This window comes from Macrotis lagotis, chromosome 7, assembly GCF_037893015.1.
Source record: "Macrotis lagotis isolate mMagLag1 chromosome 7, bilby.v1.9.chrom.fasta, whole genome shotgun sequence".
Classification (NCBI taxonomy): Eukaryota; Metazoa; Chordata; class Mammalia; order Peramelemorphia; family Peramelidae; genus Macrotis; species Macrotis lagotis.
In genome coordinates, this window is record NC_133664.1 from 139,685,577 (window position 1) to 139,701,340 (window position 15,764).

A 15,764-nucleotide genomic window follows, 5' to 3' on the forward strand; every position below is an offset into this window, starting at 1 on the left:
AAAACTTCATGATTAGTTCTCTGTTATCTAAGTAAACTTCCTTTCACTTAATTTTTAATCTTTTTTATATTGCTAGGTATATTAAATAAAACTATCCAAATAGGTAGAATTAAAGTCTATTTTAATAATATTGCTTTTGGTCAGAAACAGATACCCGGGCTCTGGCAAAAGAGAGGCAAAAAAAGGACAATCACAATCTCAGTGAGTATGCTTACTTTTTTAAAATAAAAATAACATATAAAAAGGAATGTGTTGTTACTAAAATATGGCTTTTCTAATACTCCTCTGTGAGGTTCTTTATATTGAATGAGCATCAGTGAATTGAATATATAGGTCAGGGAAAGAGAGAAAATTTTGGAACTTTTTTTTTAAATATTAAGAATTGTTTTTACACAACTGAGAAAAAACAAAACTTTAGAAAGTATATAGTTACAGTCTGCCTAATATCATTGGTTAGGTAAATAAAACAAATCTCCACAATGTTAGCTAAAATGTTAACATTACAGGGATCTGTTTTTTATGAGAGGTGGGATAAAAGAGAGAGGACCCATCTTAAGTGGAAGAGGAGACAAAATATTACAGCAAATTTTCATGACTTCACAAGTGTTTGGCTGTAAAACATTAATGAAATTATTGTGAAATAATGAATAGTATAGCAACTTCATGTAGAATATATACCAGAATTTTATTAAATATGATACTCAGAATGTATATCAAGACCTTTTCATATATTGAAAAATCCTTCTCTACTTTCTTTATCGCTCTTTGGTCAAAGATTATATGTACTGTGCTGTGACTCATGTATCTATAAAACTCTCTTTGGAAAATTTGCAGTCTTTTAAAATAAGAGGAAAAAAAATAAAATAAGAGAAATAGGATCAGAGTCTTCTTCTTCTGTTCCTGCTTCCTCTGACAATACTAAATAATTCTGCCCCATGCAATCCTTGCAAATATAGCTCAAATGAATGCATATTGGTAAGTGTACTTAAGTGAGCTTGGCTAAAGGAGTATGAGAAACCAAATTCAACAAAATGAGAAAAGAGTGAGGGGTGAATTATATGTAGGATTGTGTCAATGCACAGACCACATGTCCCTGCAATGTATGTAGTAGAGAACCTTTACTCAATAGAAGAAATTGTCTTTTGACCTCACTTTCCAGGAATACATGTCTAAGAGCTCATCAGCACATTGCAGAAAGAAAGAAAGAAAGAATAACTTTCTTACAGCTGGAATAATATTTAGTGTTCATGACTTGGCAGTGCCTTTATGACAAAATGACAAGACCTTCAAAGTTAATTTATTGTCAGTGCCATATCAATCAAATTATCAAAGTGATATTTTAAAGAACTTGATAAAATAGTGACAATTCATTAAAAAAAATAAAAGATCCAGAATATCAAGGGTAATGAGAAGAGGTAAAGACAAAGGAAGAATGCACTTTTAGACCTTAGACTATTATAAAGCAGCAATTTGGTATCAAAACTAGTTGAAATTGGTTAAAAAATAGAAAGGCAGTTCAAGGGAGAAACAGAAACAGTGCTATTAAATAAATAAGTTTTTAATAAAGTATAAAAAATGAGAGAATTTTCTATTTGATAAACACTTCTGGGAAAACTATAAAAACTGTCTTAGAGAATTAGGCTTAGACCAGTGCTGTATTCCACAATATAATCTTAAAAGAATAAGTCACCATAATATTAAAGAGCATAATAGTTTTAAAAAATTGTAAGGGAAACATCATTTACAGCTATGGCTAGTAAATGAATTCTTAACCAAACAACAGATAGAAGCAATTACAAAAAAATAAATGACTAACTTTAATTATTTGAAACTGAAAGGCAACTATATAAATTTAACTCAACTAAGATAAAAAGATTAGTCAAATGTGGGGGGGAAATTTCTTTGAGTCAGATTTCTCTGATAAGGGCTAAGTACCCAATCAGTAGTTAGATGGTGGAAAAAAGAAACCTTACATCTCACTATATTTCTTCCATAAAATTATGCCAGATGGAATTACTCACTGTGAGTTATTTTTCCAGGCTAATATAAATTAGGGAGACAGATAAAGAGATCTTAGGATACTGGGGAGAGAGTTTATCTATCCCCCAAAATAGCATTACAATGTCCAGAGACTGAAAAAGGACAGAGATTGAGCACCAGAGCAGGAAGCACTGGGGGAGAAAGAGATCTCAGGGATCCCTAAACCAGCAGAGGGTACAGGAATGGGTGCTAGTGGCAGCTCTGTCATCCAGACATGGGGATGCATGGGCAACAAACAGGCTTAGAAAGAAAAAGCTAGCTATGTGAGTATTTCCAAGAGGAGAGCAGAGACTCAATTTTATCCTCCAACTTAGCACATTCAATGGAATAACCAGGACAAGCTTCCCATACCAAAGTAGAGTCTAAACTTCCAGAACTTCTCAGGTTAATAGTGATGGAATTATTTACTGAATCTCCCAACCAGAGACAAATCAACAGACAGAAATCTCAGTCAGGAACTTGAAGAGCTCAGATCAGGAGGGTTGTGAACAGACTTCACCTTGAATCAGCAGAAGGATACAAAAGGAAACTCAGGTCAGACATTCTTCCAAAATCCACAGAGACCAACACTAATAATCCAAAGAAAAGAAACAGACTTGAAGAATATGCAATAAAAATAGATCTAACCAGAAGTCATTCCCCTGTAGCTGTGTGGTCAAAGGAAATGAACAAATATTCTCCAAAGAGAATACTAACAATTGAAGAAATGCAAATCAAAGGAACCCTGAATTTTACCTCATAATCTGAAAATTGGTAAAGATAAACAAAAGAGGGTAATAGTCAATGAAGGAAGTGTTGTAGGGAAATAGGCATGCTAATTCCAAAATAGTATATTATTGGTAGAATGAAGATGTACAATCATTTTGGAAAGCAATTTGTAATTATGATATAAAATAACTGAATTATTCATATTCTTGACCCAGTGATTTCATTCCTGAAATATAAAAGAAATATAAAGTCCTCTTATACATCAAAATATAGCTGTATTTTTTGCTACCAAAGAAATAGAAAAAAATGGATACCCATCAACTGGGGAAATAACTAAACAAATTATAGTACATGAATGTAATGAAATATTACTGTGCTGTAAGAAGTGATTAATATCAATAATAGAGAGAAGCATGGTAAGTTCTACATGACCTGAAGTAGAGCAAGAAAGCAATACTCAGAAATTTAAGATGATACAATTGAAAGAAGCCATACAAACAAAATCAAAACAAAACATAAAAACAAAAATATTGCAAAAAGAACAAGCTTGGCTCTAAACAGGACATGAGAAGATACTTCTACTTCACTTTTTTTATTGTTCAGTAATTTCCCTTTTAACTTTCTTAGGTTTTAAAAAAGACATATGTGATTGCTCTCTAGATAAGAGTGCAAAATGTAGGGAAACTATGGTGATATAAAAAACAATAAAAATAATTTTTTAAGAGAAAATTCTGTTGTAAGGCAAATGGAAATTTTAGGAAGTACTATATGTATGGGAAATTTTGGTTGATTGTTGACATTAGAATTTTTCTCCAATGCATTTGATTGGCTATTGCATAGCTTATCATATAAGAATAAATGTAAAATGATTTGCAAGCCTCAAATGCTAATCCTCTAGCTCCTAGCAGTATATTGAAGAGAAAAGTTCAGAGAGAAAAGGAAAAAGCTGAAATCTAGGAACTGCCAGTTGCTAAGTAGTGCTGAAGGTAGTTATAAGGGAATAGGTGGTGGGTTGTACCAGTGATGATTGACCTGGAGTCTAGTGCTCAGTGGCATGAAGTAGGAGGAAAGAAATTAGAATGAAGTGGAAACTGCCATTAAGGCAACTGATTATGTGTTCAATATTCACTGAATAGTTAGTACTTTTTTTTAAGTTACTGTTTTAGTAAATGGATCAAGTCAACTCAGACAACATTTAGTAGGAATTCTATATTTAGGGCTATTTGTAAGTTAGAGTAATTTTTTTCTATTTCTTGAAGGTCACGTACTTGAATTTTTATGGAGGAAAAGCATGTTTCAAATTTCAATGTAATGGTGACATATTTCAGTCTTGGCATTAGAGTGAAGAATGGCAGCTTATGGCTCAATTCAATATTTTCAATTAAAATTTGAACTCTTTTGATACTGGTCTTACCTTCCCTCCCCTTTCTAAATGATTTATATACTGTCATGGTCATTTGCAAACTCACAGAAATGCAGAGTAGAAAGAGAGTTCAGAGGGGGCTCCTGTATCCAAGTCACAACTCACTCAGGAATCATACCAAAACTTATGGTCTCACTAAGATATTTTGAGACTTTGTAGAACTTAAGCAAAGTCCCAGGTTATGTTAGCCACAGGTACAGGTGCTCTTGCAACATTGAGGTTCAGATGTTGAATAGTTCTCCTAGATGTACTACTGGCTATTTCTTGAACCATAAACTTATATTATACTTATCTCTTTAAGAAATAGCTCTTCTTACCCTTAGTTTTAATATAGGAAGATTCATCTCTGAATCTGTTCTTTTTTTTAATAAAGATTTTATTTATTTTGAGTTTTACAATTTTTCCCCCATTCTTGCTTCCCTCCCCCCACCCCCCATAGAAGGCATTCTGTTAGTGTTTACATTGGTTCCATGTTATACATTGATCTCAGTTGAATGCAGTGACAGAGAAATCATATCCTTAAGGAAGAGAAATAAAGTATGAGATGGTAAAATTACATAATAATATAACACTTTTTCCCTAATTTTATGGTAATAGTCTTTGGTCTTTGTTCAAAGTCCATGATTCTTTCTCTGGATGCAGATGGTATTCTCCACTGCAGATAGCTCAAAATTGTCCGTTTGTTGCACTGAAAGGATGAGCAAGTCCATCAGGGTTGATCATCACCCTCATGTTGCTGTTAGGATGTACAGTATTTTTCTGGTTCTGCTCATCTTGCTCAGCATCAGTTCATGCAAATCTTCTCAGGTTTCTGAATCTGTTCTTGACTTGAATCAACTGCTAATTGAAACCAAAACTCAGGGCATATTGCTGAATCATGACCATATGATTACTTTTTATTCATTGGAAAAAGACTTAATTTGGGAGGCACTTGGCTCCCTTATTATTACACTCTGCCTCTGAATCCTGAATCAAGTAGGCTGCTAATAACTCCTACTACCTTTCTTCTGTCTTAGAAATTTAGATATTAAAAGAGTCATTTAATTTAAAATAATATTCATACCTGATTATTAAGAGTTTTAACTGGACTCCTTAGTGTTCTACCTGCTTTTTAATGGACTGAAAACTTTTTCATCTATATTGGAGTAAAAGCTATATTTATAATGTGATGAATTTTAACAAATTATTTTGAACATTGAAAGTATAACTTTTCACATATTACTAAAATTATATGCATATCCTAACATTCTACATTCAACTTAAAAGATATACATGGTTATCTAATTTTATGAATTCTAAAAACTGATGACATTGTATGTATAATCATTTAAAATAACAAACAGTCTTCTGTTGGGGGGAGGAAAGCAAGAATGGGGGAAAATTGTAAAACTCAAAATAAATAAAATCTTTCTTTAAAATAACAAGTAAACATGAAGAAAGTCCAAGAGAGTAATCCATTCTACTATTTTGATAGAGGGAAAACCCTTTTTACTTAGAACTGAACTTTATTTTTTAGAATTTCTTTCAAATATGTGGAAAATGTTTAGATATGCTAATAATTATTAGGATACATTGTGAAATAATGTTCTTTTGTTATTCAGGCTTATCTTTAATTTTTCTTCTCTTAAGATTTTCAAGTGGTAGCACTTAACCTTTCTTTAAATATATCTATTAGAAAAACAATGGTACAAAAAGAAACATCATTGAGTTGAGAATTAATTATCTTCTCCTTTTAGAGAAATTTTGGTGGGGTACTTCTAAAGATGAGATCCTTTAGCCATGATTTGGAGAGTGTGCTCACTAAGATAGCTGATGTTCCTATGGGTTTATGTTATTCTAGTGACCTCAAGAACATAACCTAATAATTCTAAAATATCTTAATGATTATTCTCGAGGTTTACAAGAATCCATCCTTTTCCTTTTTTTAGATTTCTTCATCCCCTTGTTTAGTATCACGGATTTAAAGAAGAAAGGGATCATTTAGTACAACACCCTATTATATATTTTAAAAATGCCAATAATGTGAAAGTATTAGTGTCTTTCATGGAGTCCCTATATATACACATACATACATACATATATATATATGTATATATATATACATATGTGTGTGTGTGTGTGTGTGTGTGTGTATAAAGGGCAGAGGCAGGATTTGAACCAAGATCCTCTGATTTCAAATCTAGAATACTTTCCACAATATACCATCTAGTTTCTTTCTTAAGAGGGTCAAGTCTATAAGAAATATGGAATAATTGCTTGAAATCACGAATGATCAATGGAAAACTTTAACAGGATTAGCTAATTGGGAAAAGTCCATTTATTTACATTGTGGCTTTTAAGCACCTATTGTACTATTCACTATGAGAGACTATGAGAAAAGAAGTAGACAAAATCTAATCCAAAGAAAGTTTTAGTTGAAGAACTGTCTATTTAAAATGTTTTCAATAAATTACAGCTCATAAAATCTTTTCTCACATTTTTCAAAATTATAAATTGAAGCTGAACATTTTGATACAAGTTATCTAAAAGTCATTATAATAACAGAAAACAAAACATTTTGTAATAATATGTATTTAGCATGTCCCTACCATGCAACTAGCACTTTTCTAGTTTTTGTGAAGACCATGAATGTAATGTTAGAGGTGGGTCCTGCTTCTGTAGAGGATTGTAGTCTAGTTGATCTCAACATATGTGTCAAATCACACAATCGAGACATAAATAGATCTGTGAACTCATGTAGGAGGATAATCTCTCCATTTATCTAAGTGGTACTCATCCTGTTACTTTTTTTGACCACTTCCAGGTCTTAAGTTCATTAACAGATATCAGCCCAATCTCTTAGGATCTTTCCTCACTTTCTTTTATTTGAAATACATCATTGGAGTACAAAGGTTGAATAATAATTATTACTCTCATCAAATGACTTATCCCTCTTCTTTTCGTTCACAAATTTTTGGAAAAAAGTTTAGGTTCTCATTTGTTATTCCTTATAGTATTTCTACTTTCTCAAACTCATCTTAAATTTCTTACATATTTAAATGTGTGTGTGAAAGAGAGAGAGAAAGTATGTATATGTAGATATATGTAATATATATAATATTATATATATATATATATATATATATAAATATAAACACATACACACACAAAAAGTCAAAACTAATATGGGCAGTATGCTATACAAGTCACACAAAAAGAATGGGCAAATTCCCTTTGGGATTCTTAAAATAATCCAGTATAGGATCTTTCTGGTTCTAGATCAATTGTATTCATTTTTTCCCTTTTGTCTATAGTTCTTTATGATTAAATTATAATCTTTGCCTACTGTTTTTCAGAGGTCTTCAAAAAAGTTTACATCTAGTCCCAACTGCACTGTGCTTTAATGAGAATAATCAATAATGTTTCTTTTCTAATAGTTGAAAGAAGAAGAAGGTACAATATTAATTACCGAATCAAGGAGCTTGGCACTCTTATTCCAAAGTCTAATGATCCGTGAGTTCAACAATCATTTCTATAATAATGTCTATGGTTTCAATACTGGGGAAAAATGGAAGAACCAATGACTAGGAAACGAGGTGGCTCAAGGAAAAGATAAGGATATTGCAGAAACCCATTTTTAAAAATCCATTCCAGGCTGACAGCTGCTAATGGTCAATGTCATCAGTGAGAGTTGTTTTATAAGTCTATAGGAAATGAGTAGGTTGTCAGTCACAGGGATAAGATCAAATGCCATTCAGAAGATGGACAGATTTAACCTATTTGATAGTGTTTCTGTACAACAATACATAATATTATTGGACCGTTTAGAATAAACCTGAACTTTCTAGTTGTTTCAAAGATCTGAAGATATGGAAGGGAGAAAAATTATTATTTAAGTTTAACTCCAATAGATCAAACAATGAGGTGAAATTTTAAAACTTTTGTTAGATTATATAGACAAAACCTTATTGAAACTGGATATTGAAACTGCAATCCAAGCAGATTGAATGTCTTTACTTTCCAGCTGATTGTGTTGCATTTACAAATCTTTGAAGACACATGTTATTGTTACATGAAATGCCTAAGAAAATTAGTTCATTTTACAATGGTCAACATGTAAAACATGTAAAGGTTTGAGGTCTACTAGTTCAATTATTGAAATGCTTCTCTTCCTTTGATGTCTTGCTTAGATGACACATCTTCCATTATGTTTTCCCCAATCACACAAATTAAAAGTAATCTGTATCTCCTTGATTTTTCTTTTTTTTAAAAGTCTTCAGCTATCTCCTTCCTCCCATCAAATTCTATCTTAAAATGCATTTGTCAAAAAAAAATTTAATGTATGTACTTATGTCCTTATTCATTTGAATTAAAGTTTCTTGAGTGTAGGAATTGTGAAATTTTAGGGGGTTTTGGTCCCCACATCTAGTATAATGATCTGTACCAAATAAATGTTTATTGAATCTAATTGCTCTAATAGAGAATGAACATAATGCAGCACCACTAGAACTAATGAAAATTTTAAAAATTAATATTCAACACTTATAAAGGAATATAGAAAAGGGTTATAGCATTTCATTTTGTAAAAGTTAGTAGGGGCATTCTAGTCATTCCTCACAGTTCAGATAGGGAATCTGAGGCCCTGAGAAGATAAGATACTTGTCTATGATCATAATGGATTCTGACTCAGGTCCCCTTTCCACTTTGCCACAGTCCTTATAACCAAAGAAGAAACACCAAAAATAGGAAATGCAGGAGAAATTCAAATCTACATGATTGAAAAACCAAAAACCAAAAACCTATAGACAGAAAGGAAAGTAAGTTAACACATGATAAAGTGAAGGGCCCTATTAATGATCATTCAAACTCATTTTTTGTAATAGAAAAGTAAACTTAAAATAGAAATACATGTCTGAATAAGATATTGATGAAGTAACATCATTTTTAATATCCCTGAGCTCCTGTATTTCTAAGCTTTCAAAGACAAACAATTTATCAGTTTTGCTGTATCATGTCATATATGGGGAGGTATTTTTTAAATTCTAATCATAAATATATTGATTAATTCCTTATAGATTTAATATGTAGGTTTAGGCTCAGGCATTTTAAGAGCCCACTTATTTTAGACTCAAATATTTCTTTTACTTTAGAGAGTCAACATGAATAACAAATAGAGAACCAGAGTTGGAACAGGGAAGAGTTTTGTTGCCCCCTGATATATATTGACTATGTTAGCCTGGGCCAGCTACTTGTCAGTGAGGCAAAACTCAAGACTATAAGTAGTAAAGACAGTTTTAACATACATTAAAGAAGGAATTTTCTCACTTTATATTTATCTCTGCCAATGAAATTACAGGTCTGGTCTTTTTCATCTCTTTCACCAGATTGCAGAATTGTAACTTAGCCAAGGTAACTGGACCCTACGGTGAGGAATTTATATGATGCTAACAACATCTGAAGGCTTTTAGCACTACAGAAACAACAGAGCTTAGCATCCAGGAAGAATAATAACTTAAAATAGTAAACAATGCAACACTCTTTGTGATAGCAAAGAATTGAAAACAAAGCAGAAGGTTAGCAAGTGGGAATCGGAATATTACTGGGTGGAAAGAAATGATGTATATAGTGAATACAGAAAAGAATTGAAAGATCTATATGAACTAAGGCAGAGTGAAATAAGCAGATTCAAGCAATAATGATAATAACGATAATGGTGCTAATAATAACTAATATTTATATTTCAATAGGTTCCAGGCTAAGCAAGTATTATCTCATTTTATCTCATTTGAGGGAGGGCTTAGGTGCTATTATTATGTCCATTTTACAGATGAGGAAATCGAAGTAAAATAGAAGTGAAGTGACTTCTCTGAGGGCATAGAGCTAGTAAGTGTCAGAAGCTGGATTTGAACTCAGGTCTTCCTAACCCTAGAGCTCATGTTCTATCTACCATGCCACCTGTAACTGTCCTTACACTAACAAATGGAAACAACTACACTCCCCCATTTTTTTTAAATGAATGTAGGGGCGGCTAGGTGGCAGTGGATAGAGCACCGGCCTTGGAGTCAAGAGTACCTGGGTTCAAATCCAACCTCAGACACTTAATAATTACCTAGCCATGTGGCCTTGGGCAAGCCACTTAACCCTATTGCCTTTAAAAAAATCTAAAAAAATAAAAATAAAAATAAATGTAGCAAAATTATTAAGATCAATTAGAATCAAATTAAGAACTATCAGATCAAACACCCACTCTACCATTTTGTAGAGGCAGAAGATCCATAGGAAGTTTGCATTGCATGTGTTTTCAGACTTTTTCAATATTATCCATCACTTGTCCTAATTTGTTTTCCTTTCTAAAAAATGCTATTTGTTATATGGAAGAGTAGGAGTGATACTTGGGATAACTATGGTGAGGTAAGAAACAATACATAAATAAAAAATGATCTAAAACATAGCAGAGGGTGGTGGTGAGTACCTCCTGATCTTCCTCTCTCTCTCTCTTCTCTCCACTGTCAGGTCTGCCCAGTTGGGTCTCCTCACCACCATAACAGGTCTGAAACCACACTTAACAGGGAATGCACTGTGTGATACTTATCTCTGACATAGATTGTAATACTTTTATCAGGTTAAAAAATCTCTCAGTTATAATAATCTCCAAGATTGCCACAGCTTCATCTGAAGTTGCATTGGATAAAATTTCCCCATGTTGCATGTGAGGGAATACAAGAAATGTCTAACTAGAAAAGGAAAGGAAAATGCTCCTCTAGCTTTTAATTAGTACAAATTAATCTATTATTACCTAGCTACTATTTTTGCTCCTCTGACCTGGAGGTGGAGAGGAGGGGGAAGGGAAAGGAGGTGGCCAGAAGATTGGAAACACAATGTTAAAGAAGAAGTTCAGTGAAGTTCATGGTCAAAAAATCTAGGTTCCAGTGGAAGTGGGATTAAGATGGTGGTGTATGTTATTCAAATCTGTCTACTGATTTTTATAATTTTGCTTAACTTGCTCAAGCCTGTGCCTATATCTAGTTTCAATATTATGACAATCAAGCAGAGGGAGGAGAGTCTAAGAGATGCCAGTCAACATATTAGTCTTGAGACATTTATCTTAGAGATAGAAACAGGTCAGTGCTTGTCAAATATTTATTAAATGGTTCCCATGTATGTGCCCTTCACTCTGCTAAACAGTGCGAATGGAAAGAAAGACAAAAACATGGTCCCTGTCCTCATGACTCTGCCATTTTAAAGGCAGAGACAACATGCAAACAACTATATACATAAAAGATAGATACAGGATATATAGAAAGTGCTTCCATGAGGAAAACATTAGCAACATAGGGACTAAAGAAAAGAAGAGGGGATTTTAGCTGAATTTTGAGAAAAGTCAGGAGATGGAATTAAGGAAGGAAAGCTTTTCATTCATATGGGACAGCCAGAGAAGCCAAGTGGGAGATAGAGTCAGGTGTGAGGAAAAGTAAAGAAGCAGAAGTTACCGGGGCATAAAATATGTGTGGAGAGATCAAGATATTGGCACATTTACAACTGTTTATTGGACATCTTCATCAGGGCTAAGTGCCTCTGCCACTCCTAACTGTTCATATACAAAATCTATTTTATTGGGGGAAAAGTTTATAAAATAGATTTTGCTTCCAGCTTACCTATTTCTCTAATATTCCAAATGCAGAGCATAGTTCAAATGGTCTTCTGTTGCCTACTGAATGCAACCTAAACTCTTTTCCCTATCATCCTAAACATTTCTTGCTTTGCATCTGAACTGCCTTTGGGATCAACTTTACATATATCTATGTGCATGTGTATGCATATCTTCTTATGGATGGATACTCACATGCATACATATACATGCAAATACCTGTGATTTTGCTGGTGTGAAGAGTTTCCAATGGAGAACTTCAGTAATGCAAATAAAAAACAGGTTTGCAAGTCAGGAAGACCTGAATTCAAATCTGACTTCAAACATTTACTAAAGGTGCAATCCTGGGCAAAACACTTGCTGGAGAAGGAAATGCCAATCCACTCCAAGATCTTTAATAAGAAAACCCCAAATGGGAACATGAAGAGTCAGAGATGACTGAACAAGATCAGTGGGAGTGAATTGCCTAGGGTACTGATGGATATAACGATTTTCTGGAGAGTCATAAAGGCAGTATGTGTCAGATGGATGGTTTTCAAGATTTTAGGGTCAACTTTCTATGCACTAAGCCATACTGACTCTTTGGGGTACATATCTTACTTTTATAGGTAGAAAAACCAAAGGTCAGAGAAATTATGAATTGACCCCAATTATTTAGATGATAAATAACCCGTATCAATTTTTGAACCAAAATCTTTTGATTCTGAGAGCAGTGTTATTTCAAAATATCTTATAATTATGTGAATCTTTTGATAGTTCATTGAAAATAAAATATGGAATTATAAGCAAAAAAGCTTATAGGTAAGAAATATGATATGATAAAAATATAGCATGTAACATATACCAGATAAAAATATACCATATAACAGTACCTTTACTAATGAGAAAGCTGTTTTATAATCTCTACCACCTAAACTTGTCTTGTGGGAGCTGTCTTAACACCAAAAAAGGTTTTTTTCAATCTTTAGGAATTTTCTCCCATCTGTTTTTGTTTTCTTAGGTTGTTTAAATGATGACAAAGTAAAAAAAAGAATTCTCATTCAATATATTTGTTGGTTTTTCCTCATGATACTAGACAATAACCATAATAAAAAATTGATTAATTTAAATACATGAAATTGATTTATTTTGTCCTATACTGTCTCTATAAATTACCTTAGACTTGAGTTTTATGAAAAATGGGAGTGACAGTGGCAGGAGTAAAACTATGCTTTTAAATATTGAAAAGTACTGTAATTTCTGAGGGAAATTTTATTTTTTATTTTATTTTTCAAAATTTAATTTCAAAATTCAAAAAATTTTATTTTTCAAAAATGATTTTGGATAGTTATTTATACCATCTTGAGCCATCATTTTATTTTTATTTATTTATTTATTTGTTTAAGGTTTTTGCAAGGCAAATGGGGTTAAGTGGCATGCCCAAGGCCACACACAGCTAGGTAATTATTAAGTGTCTGAGACTGGATTTGAACCCAGGTACTCCTGACTCCAGGGCCGGTGCTTTATCCACTATGCCACTTAGCTGCCCCCATTGAGCCATCATTTTAGAAAAGATTTAGCATTACAGAGCAATCAGATGCCACTCATTGTTTACTACTTGCAGAACTGCAGTAACTCAAAAGAAACATGGACAAATTTAGAGACATCTCCACTCCAAATGTTCATATAGACTAGTTGTGCCTGACATATGGTAAAGTCTTCAGAGTTTTGCTACAATTAGGCACATTGTACCTTGAATCCAACACAGTGATGTCATTTTGGTCCTCTTCTCAGAAGGAAGAACAATCACCAATCAACTAACTATTTAAAATTCCTTTAAGTGACAGGTGAAAATTAAAAACCTAATAGAATTTTCTTTTAAGAAAGGGATGTCAATTTTAAAGTTAGTGTTTTTTAATTTATTTTATAATTATTTTTATAATTTATTTTGTAACCCTTGAAGATAAAAACTAATTCTTTTCCATATATTTTTTCTATAGTTACATAGTTTCAACCATTTTGAAAGTCTTATTTTGATTTAAATCATGTAACAAAGCCTCTAAATCAACAAAGGAGATTTAGTTTTAGCATGGGAAAGGGGAGATCATTCAAGAATTAGCATTTTTGACTTCTCTGCTCATACTTACATCTTTAAGTCTGGAGTCTACCATATTTTCCAACCACAGATCCTGCCATTTGCAACATAAAAAATGGCCAGTATTCATCTATTAGGAAAATAGATTCAGAAATGGAAAGAACCTTATAACTATCTAGTCCAACCCTCTCCTTTTATTAATGAGATAAAGGAGACTCAAGGAAGTTAAATGATTTGTCCAAGGTCACACAGGTGGCCTCAAATTGCAAGAATGAAATTCCAACAAAGATCTCTGTGACACTAGCACTTTTTTGTATTGGTGTGCCATGATGCACACTCTACTGTATAGTACAAATGTCGGAGGGTTTGGTATCATAAGACCAAAAGATATCATGCTCCTAAAAATAAGTGACAGAAATTGTGGCTTCCCCCATATCTCTGTAATGTGGAGGACACTTTTCCAGAGCATCTATGAAGAAGGGAACCAAAGAATCTTTTTGTGATTTTTTTAAAAGCATTTTCCTTTCAACAGCTAAGTAATTAGGTGTATGTTGGTAAAGTCATTGGGTATATAGGGCATATATTGTCTACACATAATACAGAAATCATTCATTTGAAATTATTCTACATGCTACACCCTTCTGAAGATTATATACTGTTTCAGTGTGATTCATATGTTATGTGGGAGTGAAATCTAGTATGCCTCAAAAGACACGAACTGAAAGAAATACAATTTTATTTTATTATTATTTTGTTTATTTATGCTGCACTAAAAAATCCCTACTATCTATCAAATTCAGCAAGCCTTTTCACTAGATCTGCTTAATATGCCACATGATATAAGCCCACTTTCTAGTGTCTATATATGCAAATATTCATCAGGCTTTGACTGTACTGATAGATGTTCTCAGAAATTAAAATCTATGGTCTGTTCCATGTTTTCAGATTTGGAATTTCTTCTGTAATAAAAATATATGTGTTTTAATAAAATGTACATTTCTTTCATACAAACCTAAAAGATGAACAAGAAGTAAGAGGCAGGGTGTTTTAGTGGAAAGCAAATTGAACTAGGAATCAGGAGGTGCTATGGTTTTAAATGCTATTTCTACCACTAATTAATGTACTTGACCTTGGACAAATCACAACCTTCCTGGGCCCCCGGTTTCTCATCTGTCAAAGAGGCATGGATAAGCTAAACTAATCTCTGGTCCCTGATTTCTCTAGAATTCCATAATTTTGAGTCTATTGTTGTTTATATCATTTAGCCTTTTTCAAATATCTGGCTTCAAAAAAGTATCTAGCATTTTCAACAATTTTACTTCATTTCATAAGGAAAGTTTTACTAAATCATTTAAGAAAGTTTTGCTTTAGTTGTGATATAATACTAAATTACTATAGTGTGTGATTTGTCTGTTCTACAATCAATGAGGATCAGCACTGGTATGGACCTTTTATATTATTTTTTCCTAACAAGCATAAAAGCAACCTTATTAGAAAGTCAGGTAAAAAGAGTAGTATATTTGAAATGATCTTAAAAAATTTAGGCTTAAGTCCTCAGTAATGTACATTTCCTACTTCATTAATGCAGAAATACTGCACATAGATTTTAATCTCAGAGTTAATAATAAAAGCAATTTTCACTAAAAATATAAAAACTGTAATGGTAGAATCATGATATTGCATTTAGCTCTCCCACAAAAAGTCACTTTATTACTTTCTTTTGACACTTATTTTCATTCAGGGATTAATTTTACTATATAAGGGCTTCTTAACTATTCTATTAAAATTTCTATTCAGAAGCAATAATATCTAAGAGTGAATAATAGTCATGTAAATCATTATTTCATATTAATGTAAAAGATTTTGTAAGTTCTTATGAATTCTGCTGACAT

The 15,764-nt window shown here is 32.6% G+C and overlaps 1 protein-coding gene across 5 annotated transcripts in view; it reads left to right on the top strand.

The window, feature by feature from the left end:
• TFEC (transcription factor EC) overlaps nt 1–15,764 on the top strand; it is a 92,229-nt gene that overhangs the window by 69,712 nt on the left and 6,753 nt on the right. For 4 of the 5 annotated variants that reach the window (XM_074193860.1, XM_074193862.1, XM_074193863.1 and 1 more), the window contains 2 exons: nt 145–201; nt 7,588–7,663. In XM_074193860.1, coding sequence (XP_074049961.1) covers nt 145–201; nt 7,588–7,663 — 133 coding nt within the window. The remainder of the gene's footprint in view (nt 1–144; nt 202–7,587; nt 7,664–15,764) is intronic. The other variant, XM_074193861.1, reaches the window with a different exon arrangement.